Raw genomic sequence first — 22,510 nt, 5'->3', positions numbered from 1 at the left:
CTGTTGAGTTGCAATGGCAATATGTGTTCTTTTATACATGTGTTAGTCTGGATCTGTAATATGAACACAGCTGACCAGGAATCTCTCCAGCTCTTAATGCTGGGGGGTTGGGTGCGGTGGTAAGGGGCATGTTAACAGTAACGCTTAACCTTTTGGTTAGTTTATGAGCTTACCTTACTTACCCAGCCAGAATGAGGATAGGGGTCAAACCCAGGGCCATGGGAACTGTGTCACAAGGCTCCCTCATGACATTATTGTGTTATTCTTAAATAGCTTATTGTAATGGGTACATATGTCCAGACAGAGAACTTCTTATGGCACAGTGGTAGTGTCTCTACCTCTGAACTAAGAGGCCCAGGTTTAATAACATTTATGAACAAGTTGGTTAGAAAATATCTATATCCAGATTGGCCCATTTATTGCTATACTGTATTTAGGTGCTGAGCAACAATGAAAAAGTTCACCAGCCAACAAGACAGACAGGAGAAAGTGAGGACTGCAGATGCTGGAGATCAGAGTCGAGAGTGTGTTGCTGGAAAAGCTCAGGTCAGGCAGCATCCGAGGAGCAAGAGAATCAATGTTTCGGGCATAAGCCCTCCATCAGGAATGATGCTTGGGCAGAGATGAGTTCAATGGGACAGGAGTAGGCTGAGACAATGGGTCGACTGGGGAAGTCAGGTTTATGAATCTCGGGTAGGAAATAGAATCGGGCGGTTTGAGGTTCACGGACGATGATGCTGGAGGCTGTGGATGGGAGATTGCCTGAGGTGAGGAGGTTGTGGATGGTCTGGGAGATGATGGTTTGGTGATGGAGGTGAGGCCGTGGTTGTGGTCGAGGGGGCAGTAGGAGGAGTTGTCGGTGAGTTGGTGCCTGGCTTCAGCGGTGTTGAGGTTGGTGCGCCAAACTACCACAGCACCCCCTTGTCCACTGGTTTGATGGTGAGATTAGGGTTGGAGCAGAGGAAGCCCCAGAAAGACAGTCCATGACACCCCAGAATTTTAAGCCTAAATGTGTGATTATTTTGAATTGATGGGAACAAAAGTTTACTGTGTGGGCAAACTTTTATTTTCTTTACTCACTGGCTAAGACAGCATTTAATGTCCATCCCTAATTGCCCCAGCCTGCAGTTAAGAGTCAATCACATCGCTGTGGGTCTCAAGTCACATGTAGGCCAGACCAGGTAAGGACAGCAGTTTCCTTCTCTAAAGAACATTAGTGAACCAGATGGGTTTTTCTGATAACCAGTGATGGATTCATAGTGATCATCAGATTTGTTTTAATTAAATCCAAATTCCACAATCAGCCATGGTGAGAGTTGAACCCAGGGTCCATGGAACATTATCTAGATTAGCTGACCTGCAAGATTAGCACTAGGCCGTTGCCTCCCTTACCTATAGTGAGTGAGTGTAATATAGGAAGACGTGAACTTGTGTATTTTTACAAATATAGAAGGGTAGCATATTAGTAAATAAGGAATCTGGAATTCTCACTCCCTTGGTGGACAATTTGTCAATTGGAGTGATCACAATAAAAGTATTTTAGCTTAGGCAAGGTTATCTAGGGATGTGGAGAAAAGGGGTTGCTGTTTAAACAGTGATTGGGGTTGCAAAGGATAAGATTGAAGATTAATCACCACGTGAATACACTATTGCAATGTAGAAGATGCAGCAGCCAATTTGCAAGCAAAGTGATCATTGTTATTTCAGATTATGGTTCCTCATGTTGCAGCTGCATCAAACCTGATGATGCCTTTGGGGGCAGGAGAAGCAGTCTAGCACCACGTCCCAAAAGAGACAGAAGTATTATCTCTGACTTCTGCTTGTTACTGGTTCACTGGCCAGATGGATGCTTTCCTGCTGGTGGAAATATTGAATAAAGTCTTTACTGAGTCACTGCACAGACACAGACACAGATAACAATAGATATAAACAAGGGATCCAAAATGTCCTCAGTTTGGCAAAATAAGAAGGCAGGTCCAGGCAACAGGCTGTGGAGGGAGTCATAGTGACTGACTGACTGCCCCCTCTACACCCACACCGTTGGGATTCTATGATTAGATTTGCGGACACTAAAAGTACTGACCGATGAGGAGATAGGGTAAGACAATGCAGTTTGAGATTAAGATCAACCAGGATCTAATTACAGAGGAGCCTTGATTATCTGAACGATATGGGCGGGGACTATTTTGTTTGGATAATCAAATGTCCGATAACAGTTTAGCCAAGCATCGGGACCTTGCTATCTTGCCGGATAATCTGAAATTCGGATAAACGAATGCTGGATAATCGAGGCTCCTCTGTAAATAATGAAGCAGGCTTGAGGGACCTCCTTTTATGTGAAAATTAGGTACAAATACTTCCACCGTTTCCATATCGAATGACTGTTTGCCTTCGGCCATTAACCCACAAAATTATGAACGAAGGTACACTTCAGTTCAGATAAACTTTAGATTTTATCTTCACAATTTTTAAGTTTACATTATGCAATTAGTTAAGCTGGACAGTACTTATTTCAGGCCCCAGATTGCATGTCAAAACCTGAAAGAAACTTTAATCTCAGTGCTTCAACCCAAAACAAATCTCTACATCATATAGAAACCAATGAGAAAATGAGTGTTTGGAAAGGTCTGCGACTGTGATGAAAGGTATATACACTCGTTACATAAACTGGACAGCAACACAAACCAGTCTCAATAATGAATTGTTTATTGTCCCTGATTTAAGTAAAGGTACAATGTCATTTTGCTATATTGTCACATGGGTTTCTTCAGGAAGCAGAATATAATATTACAAACTGAAATTAAATCATATACTTTCAAATTTAACTATTTATCCCCCAAATGTTTCTTTTGTAACTTTATTAGGCATATACATGTAAACAATGACTCACAACACCTATATGTTGTGGGTGGAATGGACACGCTCATTATCATTTCTGATGTTGAGAGCTAAGTTAAGGTTATAAACAGCACAATATCTTGGAGGTACAGAAAACTCAATGCAACAATTCTCCAAGTTATCAGGTACATTTTCCCTGAAATTCACTGGCAAGTCTCTCCTTCTGATTGTCCCTGCATCAGACTGCCTTTCAAGATTTGACGTGGTTGCCCCACTGATTCCAAGCTGATCTCCAAGTGTGGTGGAAAATGATGCTTTTTCTTTATTTATTTGCGATGTAAAATGTAGACTCTGCCCTCTGGTGTCATAAAGTCGAAGTCAGCAAAGAGAAACACCAAGAGTACTGGAAAACCGATGCTCTGTCGTGAAGAAGACGCAACATTCTTCCAAACCCAACTCTGTGACGCCAGCTGGATCTGATTTTACTTTGGAGAGAATCCTCCTCAAATAATTCGGATGAATCTTTCTGCTCATCAATGTGGGAGTGAGAACTGGGATGTTCTGTTATCATCAGCTGGTGCAGCGATTTCTTCCATAAGTGGGTGATGTTTCAACACTCCTGCAAACTCGTTAGACTCAGCCATACAATATGGGAAAAGGGTAGAGAGCAATTTACACACTGTCTTGACCAGCCTTAGCTGCTTCGGAAAATCAACGTGGTCAGCTAATGTGTCGCGACAAATGGAAACAGTCACTAGCTTTTCTAAATATGGTTCTTCCCACAGTTTATGCTTGTTTTTTTGTCCCCTGGGCTAACTTACTCCGAGTTACCACAATGGTTAGACAGAAGCATGGGACTTGGAATCTACTTCCAAGCTAATTCACAAACCAGAGGCATAATGTCAAACAGCCAGAATCAAACACCTTGATCCTTCGAGAGTACACCGGCTTCAAGTTTACTGTTTTCTTCAGTTTGCTTGGTCTTATTTCTTTCTCAAACGCTTCAACTGGAGGTCAGATCCGGTCCCTCATTTGTCCAAGTATCTGCATGTCCCAAAGTGATTTGTGACTGAAGTGACCTGGTTTTATGATCCAGTTAGATCCAGCTTCACGTGAATGTCAAAATGGACTTAGTGGACAGAGACACGTACACAAACCTCCACCTTTTATTAACTACAAAGAGAAGAATCTGGCATCACGAAAATGATCGGTGCTCTTGATTAGTTTCAAAATCTCAAGAATAATACTCGTCAGCGGACAAAGAGGCCACTTCCACTGTTCCATTTCCCCACACGTTCATGAAATGAACTGACTTTTCCATTGCCTGTACCAGGGCCTGCAGCCTGATAAGACACAAATCAGAACTGTTCAATTCTCAACATCATAAATAAACAGAATCTACCAGCTGTGTGAAGATGTGCAACTTAATATCCCCAGCAATCTTGCTGAGAGGAGACGTTCACCGGTGTTGTTTTAGTTGGGTTTGAGTCAAGATCCACAGAAAATGGAGGCGAAAATGTTTCAATCCACTGCACCTTAATTGGTCAATCTCACACAAACCTCAGTCAGATCATCCAACGAATGCGGCCCAACAAAGCGACTCAATTGGCTGTGAACAGCCATTAATTTCTCATTGATGTTTCTCAGTGATAGTTCAGTTTGTGTCATTGATAGTCTCAAGATATTGTCGTGCTGAAGAAGCTAAACCATTACAAACAGACTCATTCTCTAGAAAGTGCTTCATCAAGACTTGAATTCAGGCTCCGAACACAACCACCTTTCTGGCGATGTTTGCAGGAATTACTAAATCAAACGTTTAAAAACCACGTGATCCACAACCTGACGAACCTTCTCAACAGAGCGCAAACAAGAGTCATTGTTCATTTTGTTTAAATATATCAGCTTATCCACCTCTGTCTCTCCAGTTTCCTGTAAATCCAGCAAGCCCAAAGCTACTACAGAAGTTGATCAATGTATAACATTGTTTAATTCAAAGAATTCATCAGTACTTGTGCTTGTTTGAGTTCTGAGCAGGAAAGAAGAACAAAAGAAACCATCAGCCATAATCAAATCTACTAACAACGTGCATTTATATATTGCCTATCACAGATTCTAAGCTACCCCACAAGATGTAATCAGAGATTGACATCGAAGCCTAAACATAGCTGACCTAAAGCTTGTTGGAAGAGGTAGGTTTTAAGGAGAATCATGTTGGAGATGAGAGAGACGGAAAGGCAAGGACAATCGTGGGAGTAATTTCAGAGCTTAGGAACCCGGTGGCTCAAGGCATACAGCCAGCTGTGTGCCAAAGGAAATCATAGCTCTATAGAACATAGATACAGCCCTTCGGTTCAACTAGTCTGTGGATGCACAAGACGACGGTTTTGGTGGGACCTAATCTCAAAAAAAAAGTGTACCCGCAGGTTACAGAGATAGTGAGGGAGGGAGGGAGGCCATTGGAGGGATTTGAGAAAAGAGAGAATTAGAACGTTAAAGGCAGACATTAAATATCTGACCATTTGATTGGTATTGTGCAGAGTAGAAGATCAACGAGGAGAAAGCGAGGACTGCAGCTGCTGGAGATCAGAGCTGAAAAATGTGTTGCTGGAAAAGCGCAGCAGGTCAGGCAGCATCCAAGGAGCAGGAGAATCGACGTTTCGGGCATCAGCCCTTCTTCATTCCTGAAGAAAACGTCGATTCTCCTGCTCCTTGGATGCTGCCTGACCTGCTGCGCTTTTCCAGCAACACATTTGTCAGAGTAGAGATGCAAAGCGGATGCATTTGTGAGACACTGTGTAATCAGTCAAAGCAAGTAAAGATTTTACACAACTTGAAAATGGGTTTAGTTACATTTGTAAATCACACTCCACCCCCTCCACCAACAATGTGTCTTAGGCTTGGCCTACCAGTGAGTAAGACTCGAAACTTGTTTGCTGAAACGGAAATGACTGTGGGCTCCACAGCGCCCGTGTCTACATTCCGAACATTAATCTTCAGCTGAACGACAGGTTCATTTACTTCCTTCAGCTCACTGGAACTCAGCGTGTAGTCCACTCTCCATGACACCGAGTCTAGTTTGTTCACTATACACAGAGCACAAGGCTAGTCAGGGTCACACAGTTTAAAACAGGGAAGGAAAATTAAAATCATTGAAACCCTATAGTGTGGAAGCAGGCCTTTCGGCCCATCAAGTCCACACTGACCTCCCCCTCCCCAAACAGCAGCCTATCTCTGTAACCTTGCATTTCCCAAGGCTAACCCACCAAACCTATACATCCCTGGATACTGTGGGCAATTTAGCATGGTCAATCCACCTAACCTGCACATCTTAGGACTGTGGGAAGAAACCAGAGCACTCGGAGGAAACCCACACAGACATGGGGGGAAATGTGCAAACCCTACAACAGACAGATGCCAGAGGGTGGAATTGAACCCGGATCCCTGTAAGGCAGCAGTGCTAACCACTGAGCCACTTTGGTGCTCTACACACTCCCTCAAGTTTTGTTGTGTTTGGCAACACCTTATTCACATTGCATTAAACTGGAGTGAGTCCCTATAAGTTATCATTAAACCTCAAAAAAGGATGATGCTACTTACATCTGAGGCTACTCTCCTTTAATCTGTCCTGAAGGGCAGTCTGTTTGTCTTCATAAGATTTACAGAGTGCAGAGGTGTGTTCTGAAAGGTTAAGCATGAGATGCAGTTAAGGAGGTAAGTTAAGAATCAATATCAAAGGTTATTTAGAGAGGATGGTGTAATTTTCACATTGAGAACATTCTTTTCAAAGTGCACAGGCAAGAAAAAAAATCAAAACATATTACGTTCATGAAAACCTTATCACAAAAAAAAACATTTTTGCAAGGCCAGGTTTGAAACTGCTGTTAACTAATGGCTGATCATTGCTGTGAAGTGGAAAGAAAAAAATAGTTGGAAGTTATTAACAGGTCAGCTTGCAAATGGAAAGACAGGTTATAATATTTCATGTTTTTAACTTCGTGTGCAAATCTCTTCAAGGGCCTCATCCCTGCACTTTAATACTATAATCTCCTCCAGTTTTACAATTACACTCTTGGCTTTTCTGACTGTAGTCTTCCTGTTCATCACCTACTCTCCCTCAATCAAAAGAAGCCCTACAGTGTGGATCCAGGCCATTCAGCCCCTCCAAGGAGCATCCCACCCAGACCCACCATCCTAACCCTGTAACCCTTCATTTCCCATGGCTAACCCACCTAGCCTACACATCCCTGGACACTATGGGCAATTGCCCATGCACTTAATGTGCACATCTTTGGACTGTGGGTTGAAATGGAGCAGCTGGAGGAAACACACAGAGACGGGGAGAACTTGCAAACGCCACACGGACAGTCACCCGAGGTTGGAATCGAACCCAGGTCCCTGGTGCTGAGAGGCAGCAACGCTAACTATGGATCCACCATGTCATTCCTCAGTCCCATCGCTGGTAAAAACACCTTTAACAGTTTAACTCCAAGAGCTGTATTTCATACCCTCTCTATCTCTCCACACCTCCCTCTTCTGCTTGAAGTTTCCCTTTAAAAGGCAACAATCTTTTGGTTCTCCTCTCTAATGGCTCCGTGCTTTGGATTAAAGTTGTCTGATGCCTCTAATACACCTTACAATGGATTTGTATAGTATAGACAAAGGCAACTTACTGACTGTTCTAGAGGCATTCAAAAAAAGACTTGGAAGTGGGAGAATCAAAGGACATAATCAATATAAGGTTAAATAATCGTACAATTATCAAATAACGTTAAATCAAATCAAGTAACATCAGTGTTACGCAATAGACCTACATAAAAAACCTTGTCTTTTATACAAATAATGGAGGCAAAAAGACATGTAGGGAAACGTACAACAAGAAAAAGGTGAAAATAACAGAACAAGTCCATACAGCAACACTAAAGACAAAACAATTAGAAAGATAGTCGTGCGAGATAAAACACCGGCTGTAGTTACCATGAAGGACTCTACTTCTCAACCTCTCCTTCCCGAGGCGTGCTGACCCTCAGATTAAACCACCACCAGTCGTCTCTCTCCAAACAGCAGTCTGGTCTATGGTGACTTGACTTTTACCTTTCAATTATAAAAATTGCTTTGGTCAGACTGAAAGCTCAAGGAGCACAAGTTGCACACCTTGACGGAAAAAGTAAGCAGCGGTCCAAAGTAATTTCTTGGAATGATTAGGGTCCATTTAGGGCAGCAAGGTGGCTCAGTGTTAATACTGCTGCCTCACAGTACCAAGGAGCTGGGTTCAATTTCACCTCAGGTGACCGTCTGTGTGGAGTTTTCACATTCTCCCAGTGTTTGCACAATTTTTTTCCCACAATGCAAAGATGCACAGGTTAATTCGATTGGCCATGGGACATGCAGAATAAGGGGGATGGCGTGGGTCTGGGTGGGAGCTCTTTGGTGGGTGGGTGTGGACTCGACAGGCCAAATGGCCTGCTTCCACTGACTAGGGATTCTACAAACAAAAGGGCAGCTTTATCACCAAGTGATAGTTCATTTTGGACAAGAGATGTGAAGTATCAAAGGTAAAGCCACTATAGCCCTAGAGAGGATGATAGGTGGTGGTTTAACCTGAGGGTCACTATGTCCTCAGGAAAGGAGAGAAGAGGAGGAGAGCACTTCATGGTAACCTCAGCAGCTGTGGGAATTGAAACCACGCTATTGATGTCACTCTTCATCTCAAACCAGCCATCCAGACAATTCAGCTAATCAATCCTGTAAGTTGAGAAGTGTACATATGTGGTGTTACATGAATTAAACACACATAGAGACAGGCTATTCAGCCAAACTCATCCAGGCAACACACAAGCCTTCACCCATCCCTTGTTTATTTCACTCCATCTTTTCTCTTCCTCATGCGTTTATTGAGCTTCCTTGTTATTGGCACCTGCATTATTCACCTTGATCAGTACATTCTGCGTTATAATCACTCTTCACAAGAGGGTTACCATGAACTTCCTCTAGGATTTTTTTGTCGGCAATTGCTAAGTCAGGTTTTAAACAATGACAAAACATTGTTATTATTGCTTCAGGTAGACCAACAATACCTTTTGGCAGACCAAGTTGTTGTAATTCACTTGATAGCGATTCACCATCAACACCATATTTGGCAGCACTTGACAGAACAAAGTTCAGCACTGCAATGGTTGCCTTTATATCACTGGTTTCTGGAATTAGAAATACAAAAATAAGCCTTTGATCTTTAGTTCCAGGAATGTTGACTGTCTTGTGTGCAGCTTTACATAGGTACTCATTCTGCAACAGAAAATCCGGGGGATAAAAATGACTTTGCGAATTCACATTGTGAAAGGAAAATTGGAGACTTATGAAATGGAGTTTTTAAAACTCAACAGAAAGCAACACTTGCGATATCCTCATTCAATACAGACTCTCCCACATTAACGTGGAGATATGCATCAGCTTTTCTCTAGCCAAGTACATCAGTTCCTTTATGCTGTGGAGATGTCAGTGCTGGACTGGGGTGGGCAAAGTCAGAATCACACAAAACCAGGTTATAGTCCAATAGGTTTATTTAAAATCAGAAAACTGCTCCTTTGTCAGGTGATATCACTAATTTTAAATGTTGGACTATAACCTGGTGTTTGTGACAGTTTCTTTACGCACGTGCTAATTGCAAATCTCATTACTGGTGCAGAGATTGGATGATCAGCAAGTGAATCAATGATAAAATGTCTGAAATGTTTAAAGAGAGAAAGGGGAAGTCAAAAAGCTAGCATGGAATCAATGGGCGGACTGGGCTGCAAAAATCCACGATTCAATGCACATATTGGTTCGTTAAATCAATGATGCATGTGACAGTTGGATGGGCTAGGTGTGGGCCTGTTAGACTCTGCTGACAATTTAGAGTTTGTCACTAAGTCAGCTGGCAGCCCAATTGCACTTGGACTGTCAGGATTCCAGGTTCAAATTCCACTTCAGGGTTGAGCGCAAATATCAAGGGTGACGTTGTACAGTAGCATTGAAGGTTTGATGCATTGTCAGAAGTGCCATCTTTCAGATGAGGCATAAGACGGACACCCCTTTTGTCTGTCTGGGAGGATAGAAATATTCATGGTGGGGGGGGGCATTAGCCTAGTGGCATTATTGCTGGACTGTTAATTCAGAGACCCAGGTAACATTCTGGGGACCTGGGTGTGAATCCAGCAACATTGAATTTGTATTCAATGAAAATCTGGAATTAAGAGTCTAATGACGACTGTAAATCCACTGTCAACTATCAGGAAGGAATCCATCTGGTTCACTAATATCATTCAGGGAAGGAATCCACTATCCTTACCTGATCTGGCCTACATGGGACTCCAGACCCACAGTAATGTGGTTGACTCTTACCACCCTCTGGGGGGCAGTTAGCAATGGGCAGTAAATGCAGACATAGCCAGCAATGCCCTCAATCTCATGAATGAATTAAGAACATTTATTTTTAATGTAACTGGCACCAATTCAAAAAATAGGAGAGTTATATCCCCAATGTTCTAGCCAATATTTATTCCTTACTTACAATCACAAAAAGAACTTATCTAATCATTATCACTCTTTGTTTTGGGGGCGTTTGCAGTGTTTCATGCTTTACAACAGTGACTACCGTTCAAAACTACTTCATTGCTGTAAACTGCCTTCAGATCATGCACAATGTTACATTTTTGTGTAACTCTCCTTTTCCTTTTGCATTGTCACATCAACCAGACATTGAGTAACATTTTTTCACCTAATGCATTTACTGTTTAACAATATAATGTGATGCAGCATTATGTTTGCAAGTGCAGCATATTTTCAAAGCACATTTTTAAGCATTGCAAAATTGGAGTGGACAATATGCACAGAAATTTACACAGACTTACCAAACTTAGCATCTGAAGTGAGCTTTGCAACTTTCTCATACTAAAGGGGAGAGACAACAGATAACACATGATTGTTAATACAATGTGGGATTTATTGTTAATGCAAAATAAATTCACAAAATATTTAAGACCATAAGACCATAAGACATAGGAGTGGAAGTAAGGCCATTCGGCCCATCGAGTCCACTCCGCCATTCAATCATGGCTGATGCGCATTTCAGCTCCACTTGCCAGCATTCTCCCCGTAGCCCTTAATTCCTCTAGACAACAAGAACCTATCAATCTCGGCCTTGAAGACATTTAGCGTCCCGGCTTCCACTGCACTCCGTGGCAATGAATTCCACAGGCCCACCACTCTCTGGCTGAAGAAATGTCTCCGCATTTCCGTTCTGAAATGACCCCCTCTAATTCTAAGGCTGTGTCCACGGGTCCTAGTCTCCTCGCCTAACAGAAACAATTTTCTAGCATCCACCTTTTCAAAGCCATGTATTATTTTGTACGTCTCTATTAGATCTCCCCTTAATCTTCTAAACTCCAACGAATACAATCCCAGTATCCTCAGCCGTTCCTCATATGCTAGACCTGTCATTCCAGGGATCATCCGTGTGAATCTCCGCTGGACACGTTCCAGTGCCAGTATGTCCTTCCTGAGGTGTGGGGACCAAAACTGGACACAGTACTCCAAATGGGGCCTAACCAGAGCTTTATAAAGTCTTAGTAGTACATCTCTGCTTTTATATTCCAACCCTCTTGAGATAAGAGACAACATTGCATTCGCTTTCTTAATCACAGACTCAACCTGCATGTTTACCTTTAGAGAATCCTCGACTAGCACTCCCAGATCCCTTTGTGCTTTGGCTTTATTAAGTTTCTCACCATTTAGAAAGTAGTCCATTCCTATATTCTTTTTGCCAAAGTGCAAGACCTCGCACTTGCTCACGTTAAATTCCATCAGCCATTTCCTGGACCACTCTCCCAACCTGTCTAGATCCTTCTGTAGCCTCCCCACTTCCTCAGTACTACCTGCCTGTCTACCTAACTTTGTATCATCGGCAAACTTCGCTAGAATGCCCCCGGTTCCCTCATCCAAATCATTAATATATAATGCGAACAGCTGTGGCCCCAGCACTGAACCCTGCGGGACACCGCTCGTCACCGGCTGCCATTCTGAAAAAGAACCTTTTATCCCAACTCTCTGCCTTCTGTTAGATAGCCAATCCTCAATCCATCCCAGCAGCTCACCTCGAACACCATGGGCCCTCACCTTGCTCAGCAGTCTCCCGTGTGGCACCTTATCAAAGGCCTTTTGAAAGTCCAGATAGACCACATCCACTGGGTTCCCCTGGTCTAACCTACTTGTTACCTCTTCAAAAAATTCCAACAGGTTTGTCAGGCATGACCTCCCTTTACTAAATCCATGTTGACTTGTTCTAATCAGACTCTGCTCTTCCAAGAATTTAGAAACCTCATCCTTAATGATGGATTCTAGAATTTTACCAACAACCGAGGTTAAGCTGATTGGCCTATAATTTTCCATCTTTTGCCTTGATCCTTTCTCGCTTACAGGAACATGTACAAGATCTGAGTCAAGGCCCAAGCTTGCAAAACTTGTATTGAATTGAATTTATTGTCACATGTACCGAGGCACAGTGAAAAGCTTTGTCTTGTGAGCAATACAAGCAGATCAGAGTTAAATAGTATAGATAAGTAAATAATAGGTAAACAGCGACAAAAACAAAAACACAGGTACACTGTAGATTAGATTAGATTACTTACAGTGTGGAAGCAGGCCCTTCGGCCCAACAAGTGCACACCGCCCCGCCGAAGCGCAACCCACCCATACCCCTACATTTACCCCTTACCTAACACTACAGGCAATTTAGCGTGGCCAATTCACCTGACCTGCACATCTGTACAGGCAAATGGTAAGAGTTTGTGAGCGCATTCAGTATTCTAACAACAGTAGAGTAGAAACTGTTACAAAACCGGCTGGTGCGTGTGTTCAGGCTTCTGTACCTTCTCCCCGATGGTAGAGGTTGTAGAAAAGCATTGCCAGGGTGGGATGGATCTTTGAGAATGCTGGCGGCCTTTCCTTGACAACGGGCCTAGTAGATGGATTCTATAGATGGGAGGTTGGCCTTTGTGATTGTCTGGGCTGAGTTCACCAATCTCTGTAACCGTCTCCGATCTTGAATGGTACAGTTGCCATACCAGGTAGTAAGTCGATTCTGTATTGCTGGAAATGCACACCAGGTCAGGCAGCATCCGAGGAGCAGGAAAATCAACGTTTCGGGCCGAAGGGTGAAATGTCAACTCACCTGCTCCTCGGATGCTGCCTGATCTGGTGTGCGTTTCCAGCAACAAACTCTCGACTCTGATCTCCAGCATCTGCAGACCTCACATTCTCCTATGCCAGGAAGTGATACATCCAGACAGAATGCTCTCGATGGTCCACCTATAAAAGTTGGCAAAGGTATTCCCCATCATGCCAAATTTCCTCAGCTGCCTGAGTTAGAAGAGACATTGTTGGGCCTTTGTGACCAGTGGGTCCACATGAAGAGTCCAATTGTTGTGAATGACCACTCCCAGGAGCATGGCACTCTCCACTCGTTCACCTACGTATTTTGTTGCACATCATGTACATTCCTGCCTTTACAATGGCAGTCCAGTGGTGAACCATTGGCTGAACTTACTACTGAAGCGCTCTTGTGGTACAGTGGTAACGTCCCCACCCGTGGGCCAGAATGCCCAGGTTCAAGCTCCATCTGCTCCCAAGGTGTATGTCTGAACGGTTATTTAAAAGAATTTACAATCGGCAGGAAAGTGATTACAAAGCACTGAATTGTTATTATGAATATAGGAGCAGGGGCCATATGGCATTCCATATTATGGCCGATCCACCTCAACGCCATTTTCCCACGGTATTCCCATATCCTTTAATGTCCGGTTTTCGATCGGTGTCTGTCTTGAACGCTATATCTGCTATAACACGTGTTTTGTTAATGCAAACTCACTGTCACACAATTGATGAATTGGGCACACTATTTTTACAGCACAAACTTTTAAAGTATTGGGTATAATGTGATGCCAGCCCCATTAGTTCAAATGGAGCTGCTATTACGCAATTTTCTTATAACACGGGGGTTGCACGAGAACGGAATTACCACGTTATAGCTGAGCCGACAGTACTGAGCTTGAGCAGTCGCTTTACCTATTGCTGTTACACTTTCTGATCAGACATCCTCCACGTTTCCTTTGCTAACCTGGAGATTCACAGCAAGTGGTCTCCTCCAGGGTGAGACAAAACCTGGCAAATGTCCCCTGCTTCCTCCTGTTTGCCGAGAGTTCCTCAGCGAAATACACTCGGAGTTGGGTGAAACTCGAATAGTAGAGGCTGTGAAAGGTTAGGAGGCTATGTTGACCTATGGCAGGTTTTACATAAAAACAAACAGGAGAAGAACTAAGCCCTTCAAAGTCAAAAATCACACATCAGGTTATAGTCCAATAGGTTTATTTGGAAGCATTAGCTTTCGGAGCACCGCTCCTTCATTAGGTGGCACAACCTAGTGCTTCCAATTAAACCTGTCAGACTACAACCTGGTGTTGTGTGATTTTTAACTTTGCACACCCCAGTCCAACACCGCCATCTCCAAATCATGACTACCATAGGCCCCTCAAGCTTGCTTCACCATGGAATAAGATTGTAGCTGATCTGATGTGACCTTCCTTCCTACTTTCCGTAACCCTTAACTCCCTTGTCAATCAAAAATCTGTTTAATTCAGGCCTGAATTTATTCATTGCACCACTGTCTGGAGAAAGAATTCCAAACCCTCACAATCCTCAGAGATTTTTTTTTTAAAATCCTCATTTGTGTCTTAAATCAGAGATACCTTATTCTGAAACTATGCCCTAGATTTTTCAATAAAGGAAAACTCAAGAGTCTGTCCTGTCAAGGTCCCTTGGAATCTTATGTCTCAAAAGGTCACCTCTCATGTTTTCTGAACGCCAATGTGTATAAACCCAACCTGCTCAACCTCTCCTTGCAAGACAAACTCTCTGTCCCTTTGTAACCACTAAAGTGGGAGATGGTGAGAAGGGGGAGAAAAAAGGTGTTTAAAATCATAGCATAAAAAACCCATAAACGTATTCTCCTGTGTGATACAGATGAGGAGAAAGTGAGGACTGCAGACGCTGGGTGATGAAGAGAATTCCTGATGAAGGGCTTATGCTCGAAACGTCGACTCTCCTGCTTCTGGGAAGCTGCCTGACCGGCTGTGCTGATATTAATGCGGTCCTTATAAGACCATAGCAAATCTATTATAATGCTTTTTAAACTTACATCAATTCCATCTCCCAGCAGGTCTTTCAGTACCTGGACACAGAGCAATTTCACTTTCACTGAAGACTAGAAGAGAAATCAAAGACTTTTTTAAGAAGAGGTGTACAAGCAAAAAGGTAACTCTTAAATCATGCTTGATTATGCATTCTCCCATGAGTAAGAAATTGCTGGATGCAGAAATGACAGACTGAAATAAGTGAGGTTGTGACATTTCTTTTAAAACTCATGCATGCGATGGTGTCGCGGGCTAGGCCAGCATTTATTGCCCATCCCTAATTGCCCAAAGGGCAGTTGAAAGTCAACCACATTGCTGTGGGTCTGGAGTCACATGTAGGCCAGACCAGGTAAGGATGGCAGCTTCCTTCCCTGAAGGACATTAGTAAACCAGATGGGTTTTTCATAAAATAACAATCAACAGTAGATGCAAGAAACAAAAACAGAAGTTGCTGGAAAAGCTCAGCAAGTCTGGCAGCGTCTGTGCAGAGAAATCAGAGTTAACATTTCAGATCCAGTGACCCTTCTGTTCTGAGTTCCAGCAACTTCTGTTTTTGCTTCTGATTTACAGCATCTGCAGTTCTTTTTTGGATTTTAACAGTAATTGCCATTAGGCTTTTGCTTTTAATTCCTTTTTTTAAATTGAATTCAAATTTCACCATCTGTCAGGGTGCGAGGTGAACCCACAGCCTCAGAACATTAGCCTGGGAGTCTGGATTATTAAGGTAAAAACAATGACTGCAGATGCTGAAAATCAAATACTGGATTAGTGGTGCTGGAAGAGCACAGCAGTTCAGGCAGCATCCAACGAGCAGCGAAATCAACGTTTCGGGAAGGGCTTTTGCCCGAAACGTTGATTTTGCTGCTCGTTGGATGCTGCCTGAACTGCTGTGCTCTTCCAGCACCACTAATCCAGTCTAGATTATTAGTCCAGTGACATTACTATTACCACCTCCCCATTTCCAAGTATGAATTTGTCAATATTATCATTTACCAAAGTGTGCATCTGCACAGTTAGAGTATGTGTGATTTTAGTATTTTAATTCATGTGTCACTTTTCAGCTTGAATAAGATTTGGGAAACAAAGGGGAGCAAGTGAAGCGTCAGTTATACAGAGACCTTGCTCAAAGACAGAGACATAATGTTCTCAGTTCTGGGACTGGCACCAGGTCTAAAGGGTAGAATGACAAGGAGGGGCTGTACAAATTGAGATTGCATCGGCTTAAGTTTAGAAAGCTGAGGAATGATCTAATTGATACGTTTAAAATGATAAGCTGAAAGTCAGAGAAAATCTTTCTTCTGATTAAGGAATCTGCACAAATTTTCATGTTGGAGCCATCCCGCAGTGAAATCAGGAAGGTCACCTTCCCAAATAGTAGCCCTGCTCCAAACATTACCACATGGAAACAAACTACTTTGAAACTGATCATCTGCAACAAAACATCATAGAAGATGGAAGGACATTATTAAGCTGGAGAGGGCTCAGAAGAGATTTATCAGGGTGTTGACAGGAATGGAGGGTTTGAGTTATAATAAAAGGCCGGAACATTTTTTCACTGGAGTTTGACAGGCGACCTGATAGAAGTTTATAAAACTGTGAGGTGTACAGTTAGAGTTAATGGTGGTTGTCTTTCCCTCAGGTGGGAGATTTCAAGACTCAGGGGCACATTTTTAAGGTGAGACGAGACAGATTTTAAAAAGACATGAGGGGCAAATTTTTTTTACACAGGGGGTGGTTCATGTGTGAACTTCCTGAGGAAACGGTAGATGTGGATACAATTACAATGTTTAAAAAACATTTGGATAAGTACATGAATAGGAAAGGTTTGGAGGGATATGGGCCAGGAGCAGGCAGGTGGGACTAGTTTAGTTTGGGATCATGGTCAGCACGGACTGGTTGAATTGAAGAGTCTGTTTCTGTGCAGTATGGCTCTGTCAATGGTCAACTACTTGGTGTATCAATCTGATGGGAAGAACTCCGCAAAATGTTGGCATTAGCTGTAAGTAGCCACAGTAAAGACTATTCCCCTCGTGCAATTGATGGGACAGTGCCTGAAGCATAACAGCATTCGGACATGGGTAAGGTTTGACACTCAACTAGTTTTGCCAAGGTGCTGATCTCTGCCAGAACCCAGTCAGGACAGTCCAGGTCACCACAGAAACGGAACCTCTGCAAAATAAAAGATGACGTTAGTGTCTCTCTCTGTCTACATCATACACATGTCAGATGACAAAACACCAAACTTAAATGCAAACATTTACTTTGCAATAGATCACTTGAACAATTTGAAGATATTTTGAATAGGCAGCAAGAAAACAACAGAAAAATACATTATAGCGTCTGACTGTCAGGAATGGAGAGGCTGAGGCCTATCTTCTCTGGAAGGATGAGGGGTGACCTATTGTTTCCTTACAGCAGAGAAGGCTCGGGGAAACCTGATTGAGGTGTACAAGTTCTGAGGGGCATGGACAGGATAGACAAAGAGAAACACTTCCTTTAGTAGAGTCATAGAGATGGACAGCATGGAAACAGACCCTTCGGTCCAACCCGTCCATGCCGACCAGTTATCCCAATCCAATCTAGTCCCACCTGCCAGCACCCAGCCCATATCCCTGCATACGCTTCCTGTTCATATACCCGTCCAAATGGCTCTTAAATGTTGTAATTGTACCAGCCTCCAACACTTCCTCTGGCAGCTCATTCCATACACATACCACCCTCTACGTGAAAAAGTTGCCCCATAGGTCTCTTTTATATCTTTCCCCTCTCACCCTATGCCCTCTACTTCTGGACTCCCCAATCCCAGGGAAAAGGCTTTGCCTATTTACCCTATCCATGCCCCTCAATTTTGTAAACTTGAGGGTTTAATATCCAGGAGCCCAGTTCTACAGTGAGGAGGGGATTTTAGGATTTCTTCTATAGTGAGAGGGTCAGTATCTGGAACTCTATGTCTAAAAGGGTGGTACAGATGGAAACTCTTAAGACATTTAGGAACTATTTAGATGGACACTCGAAATCTCATAGTCAATAATGTAAATGTACTTAAGGGGGAGCTGGATCAGAAAGTTGTTGATTGTGTTACTTCATCTAGCCCGATCAGATAAATGGATTTGTGTATATTGTTCCTGATATTGTGAATTTTAGGTACCCTACTTCATAAATGTTTCTGTTGTTGGTAAGTTGAGGCTTTACTGTTGGCATTTACGGAACTGTTTACATTGATGGGGTTAGGCATAAGGAATAACATTTTGCAGGAATCTCGACAGTTTGGGAAGCTGGAATAATTCAGAAAGGCTGAATGGAATTGAGAACAGACTGAAAATACAAAGCCAGAGGCAGGGGGTAAAAAAAAGAGAATCTAATGGTTATTGTGTCTGCACACTACTGATTGTGTAACCCAAGGCTCAAAGTGTAAGGAATAATTTAAGCATGTTACAGGGGTCTGTGCTCTAAAGTTTTTAACTGTGGTTCCGAAAATGCATTGTTATCGATCATGTATTAAGGGTCCACTAAAGTAACCGCAAATGCAGCAATGGGAGTTGAAGTAAGTGAAAGACATTACAGAAGAGCTAGGGAGCTCACAGCCATAAGAGTATAGGAGGAGCAGATCTTCTAGTATAGTGGTAGTGTCCCTACCTCAAGGTCAGAAGGCCCCTGGCACAGCTCCCACCTACTTCAGGAGGTTTATCATAACATGCTTGGAGAGGTGCATTAAAAATATCTACAAGCACAGAAGGCCATTCAACCTATCTAAAGCGATTATCCATTGAGTCACATTCTGCTCTGCTCTGGTTTTCCCAGCAATTTCCACCTTTGGTGTACATCCAATTCCATTTTGAAAATTACTACTAGATCACATATCATGACAACACCCAAAATTGTCTGTCAGACAAACTGAAGTCATTGAACCTGCCCAGAACTTTATTCTAAATATTTTGGTGCATGTCCTGTTAGGAACTAAATTAGCCACACAAAAAAAACTAAACAACAGAGGCAATATTTCTTTAAAATAAGCTGCAATAGCACATTTGCATTTCAGACGTCCCACCTACCATAATTTTTCAAAGTTGCACAAAATGACAACTTAGCTGATGAAAAACAAAACTGACTTCTGTTAACAGGAAAACTGACAAAATGCATACATTTTAGTGCCATAAAAGCTAGATTCTAGATGACTGTACAGCACTTTCAACACAAAAACAATCTATATACACAGACAAAACATGATCACCGTGAACATTCAAACTCAAGGGCAGATGACCATTTATTTATAACAAAACTAAGGTACACAGCCCACCAGACACACACCTGCCCGACATACGAAGCCCGGCGCGCACGGGCGCACACACACACAAACAGTGCCCGACACATAAACCCGGGTGTGTGCAGATGCACACAATGCCCGACATACAAACCTGGGCACGTGCGAACACACACAGTGCCCGACACACAAACCCAGGTGCGCGCGCGCACACACAGTGCCTGACACACAAACCCAGGTGCGCGCGCGCACACACACACACAGTGCCCGACACACACACACTGCCCAAAATACAAACCTGGGCACATGCGCGTGTGCGTGCACACTGTACCTGACACACAAACCCAGGTGCATACGCGCACACACAGTGCCTGACACACAAACCCAGGTGCACACGCGCACACACAGTGCCTGACGCACAAACCCAGGTGCACACGCGCACACACAGTGCCTGACACACAAACCCAGGTGCGCGCGCGCGCGCACACACAGTGCTGACACACAAACCCAGGTGTGCGCGCACACACAGTACTGACACACAAACCCAGGTGCATGCGCGCGCACACAGTGCCGACACACAAACCCAGGTGCATGCGCGCGCACACACAGTGCCGACACACAAACCCAGGTGCACGCGCGCACACATAGTGCCGACACACAAACCCAGGTGCTCGCGCGCGCGCACACACAGTGCCTGACACACAAACCCAGGTGCGCACGCGCACACACACAGTGCCCAACACACAAACCTGGGCTCACGCAAGCACGTGCACACACACACACACACACAGTGCCAGGCGCGCGCACGCACACACAGTGCCAACACACATACCCAGGCGCACACACGCACACACACAGTGCCCGAAACACAAAACCTGGGCACACGCAGACACACACAGATCCAGGTGCGCGCGCACGCACACACACACTCGGGGGGAGAGGGGAGGAGATGGTGAGGGGGAGGGGGAGAGGAATGAGGGGGTGAAGGGAGGATGGGGTAAGGGGGAAACAGAGAAAGAAAGGTGGGGAGCAACGTTCAAGGAGCAGCTGGTCAGAGTGGGGGGGTGTGAAACAGATGGGACAGCGCGGGGGCAAATGGAGAAAAGGGGGCAGGGGGTGGGCCATTCAGCCCTTCGGGCCATCAATCCAACCAGTCTATCCCAGCCCAGCTATAGCCCCTCCCTCCCTTGTAAAGGGTTGCTAGTTTAGAGAAGGGGGCTGAGTGGGCCGAAGGGCCTGTCCCTGTACTGTACTCACTCTGGTTGTTATTTGGGGGGGAGGAGGAGGGGGGGGGGTAAGAAGCCCAGCCCCACCCCTCCCTGCTATCCCTCAGATGGGCTGAGCGGCCTTTAGCAGCGAGTGGGTCTAAGGGGGTCAGGCTCCCTCCTTCCTCCCCCTCCCCTCTGTGTCTGCCCTGAGCTGGGTCACACTCACCATGGTGACTCCAGGCCGCACTCCCTTCCCCACCCTCGGGGCACCTTCTGTCTCAATCAGCTGAGCACAGGCTGTGGGCCGACCAGCGGCTTTCCCTGGGAAAGGCCCTCTCTCCCACTCCCACTCACACACCCACCCCACTGGCCGACCAGGAGCTTTCCCTGGTGTTTCAATCTGCTCCTCCTGGCAGCACAAAAAACTACATTTTTAAAAAAAATGTTTTTAAAAACCCACCACTCGAATGTCAAGGTTCACCCACAACAGCAGCACCCACCGAACAAAATAGACGCCCCCTTCCTCCCCCTCCAAAGACCTGGCAGTCAGAAACACAATAAAAGAGCTGATTTTGTTCAGCTCTGAGGAAGGGTCGCCTTGTCAGGGATGATGTGGATGTGGAGGTGATGGACTGGGGTGGACAATGTTTAAAAAAAAATCACACAACACCAGGTTATAGTCCAACGGGTTTAATTGGAAGCACACTAGCTTTCGGAGTGCTGCTCCCCATCACCTCACTCCCTGTTCCCCCCCTCACTCCTCATTCCCCATCCCCACTCTCCACTGCCCGTTCCTCCCTTACTCCCCATTCCCCCTCCCTCTCCCCACTCCTCACCCCCCCACTCCCCATTCCCCCCCCACTTCCCGTTTCCCCCTCACACCCTGTTCCGCCCTCACTTCATGTTCCCTCCCACTGCCCATTCTCACCTCACTCCTCATTCCCCACCCCCTACCCCCTACCCCCTACCCCCACTCTCCACTGCCCGTTCCTCCCTTACTCCCCATTCCCCCTTGCCCTCTCCACTCATCCCCCCACTCCCCATTCCCCCCTCACTTCCCGTTCCCCCCCTCACTCTCTGTTCCCCCCTCACTCCATGTTCCCTCCCACTGCCCATTCTCCCCTTACTCTCCACTGCCTGCTCCCCTCTTACTCCCCATTTCCCCCCTCACTCCCCACTCCCCACCCTCAATCCCCATTCCCCACCCTCACTCCCCACACCCCGTTCTGTGCACAACCACCTGAAGAAGGAGCAGAACTTCAAAAGCTAGTGCTTCCAAATAAACCTGTTGGACTATAACCTGGTGTTGTGTGATATTTTTAACTGTTAGGATTGAACTGAGAAGGCAGGGTTGTAATTCTATGGAAACCCTTGCCCAATGACGCTACTTCAGTAAGCGTTTTTAAAGCTTAAGAGTTTTTTTTAACAATAAAGGAATTAAGAAATACGGTGAGAGGATGGGTAAGTGGAGTTGAGGTCACAAAAAGATCAACCATGATCATATTGAATGGCGGAGCAGGCTTGATGGGACAGATGACCCACTCCTGCTCCTAGTTCTGATGTTATGAACCTTTTCCCTAGGGTGGGAGATTTCAAGATGAGGGGGCACATTTTTAAGGCCAGAAGTCACGCGACACCAGCCTATAGTCCAGTTGGGTTTATTTGAAATCACAAGCTTTCAGGGTACTGCTCCTTCATCAAGTCCATCCCAGTCCAACACCAGCACTTCCACCTCTTCTCATTTTTAAGGTGAGAGGAGAGAGATTTTAAAAGACATGAGCTTTTCCAGCAATTTCTGTTTCTGTTTTTGAATTTATTTAGTGAGTCTGCCGGCACACGATCTGACAATGCAGTGTCACGTGTGTGTGTGTGTTTGTGCGTGTCCCAAGCTTGTCCTCCTGCTATAAGCAGGGGAGGGAGTTTCCGATGTGAAAAGGACCACCACAGATTGCAAATTCAACTTTCTGATGTAAAGACCACTC

At 44.5% G+C, this 22,510-nt stretch overlaps 1 protein-coding gene across 1 annotated transcript; it reads right to left on the bottom strand.

The window, feature by feature from the left end:
* Positions 1-2,688: 2,688 nt before the first annotated feature.
* On the bottom strand, positions 2,689-20,825 carry commd4 (COMM domain containing 4). Its single transcript, XM_072553092.1, has 8 exons — positions 20,755-20,825; positions 17,157-17,228; positions 15,065-15,130; positions 10,725-10,764; positions 8,913-9,032; positions 6,436-6,516; positions 5,745-5,921; positions 2,689-4,864 (listed from the first exon to the last, which is right to left on the bottom strand). The coding sequence occupies exons 1-8, from the start codon at positions 20,755-20,757 to the stop codon at positions 4,824-4,826; spliced, it is 600 nt and encodes a 199-aa protein (XP_072409193.1). The 5' UTR covers positions 20,758-20,825; the 3' UTR covers positions 2,689-4,823.
* Positions 20,826-22,510: the final 1,685 nt, after the last annotated feature.

This window comes from Chiloscyllium punctatum, chromosome 33 (genome assembly GCF_047496795.1).
Source record: "Chiloscyllium punctatum isolate Juve2018m chromosome 33, sChiPun1.3, whole genome shotgun sequence".
Lineage (NCBI taxonomy): Eukaryota > Metazoa > Chordata > Chondrichthyes > Orectolobiformes > Hemiscylliidae > Chiloscyllium > Chiloscyllium punctatum.
This window is presented reverse-complemented; position numbering and strand designations above follow the sequence as displayed.

Coding starts and splice junctions, on each gene's coding strand:
- commd4 (XM_072553092.1), bottom strand. Junction 10,765..15,064: donor TGCTGGGAGATGGAATTGAT/GTAAGTTTAAAA, acceptor TCTCCCCTTTAG/TATGAGAAAGTTGCAAAGCT. Junction 5,922..6,435: donor AAAGGAGAGTAGCCTCAGAT/GTAAGTAGCATC, acceptor CTCTGTGTATAG/TGAACAAACTAGACTCGGTG.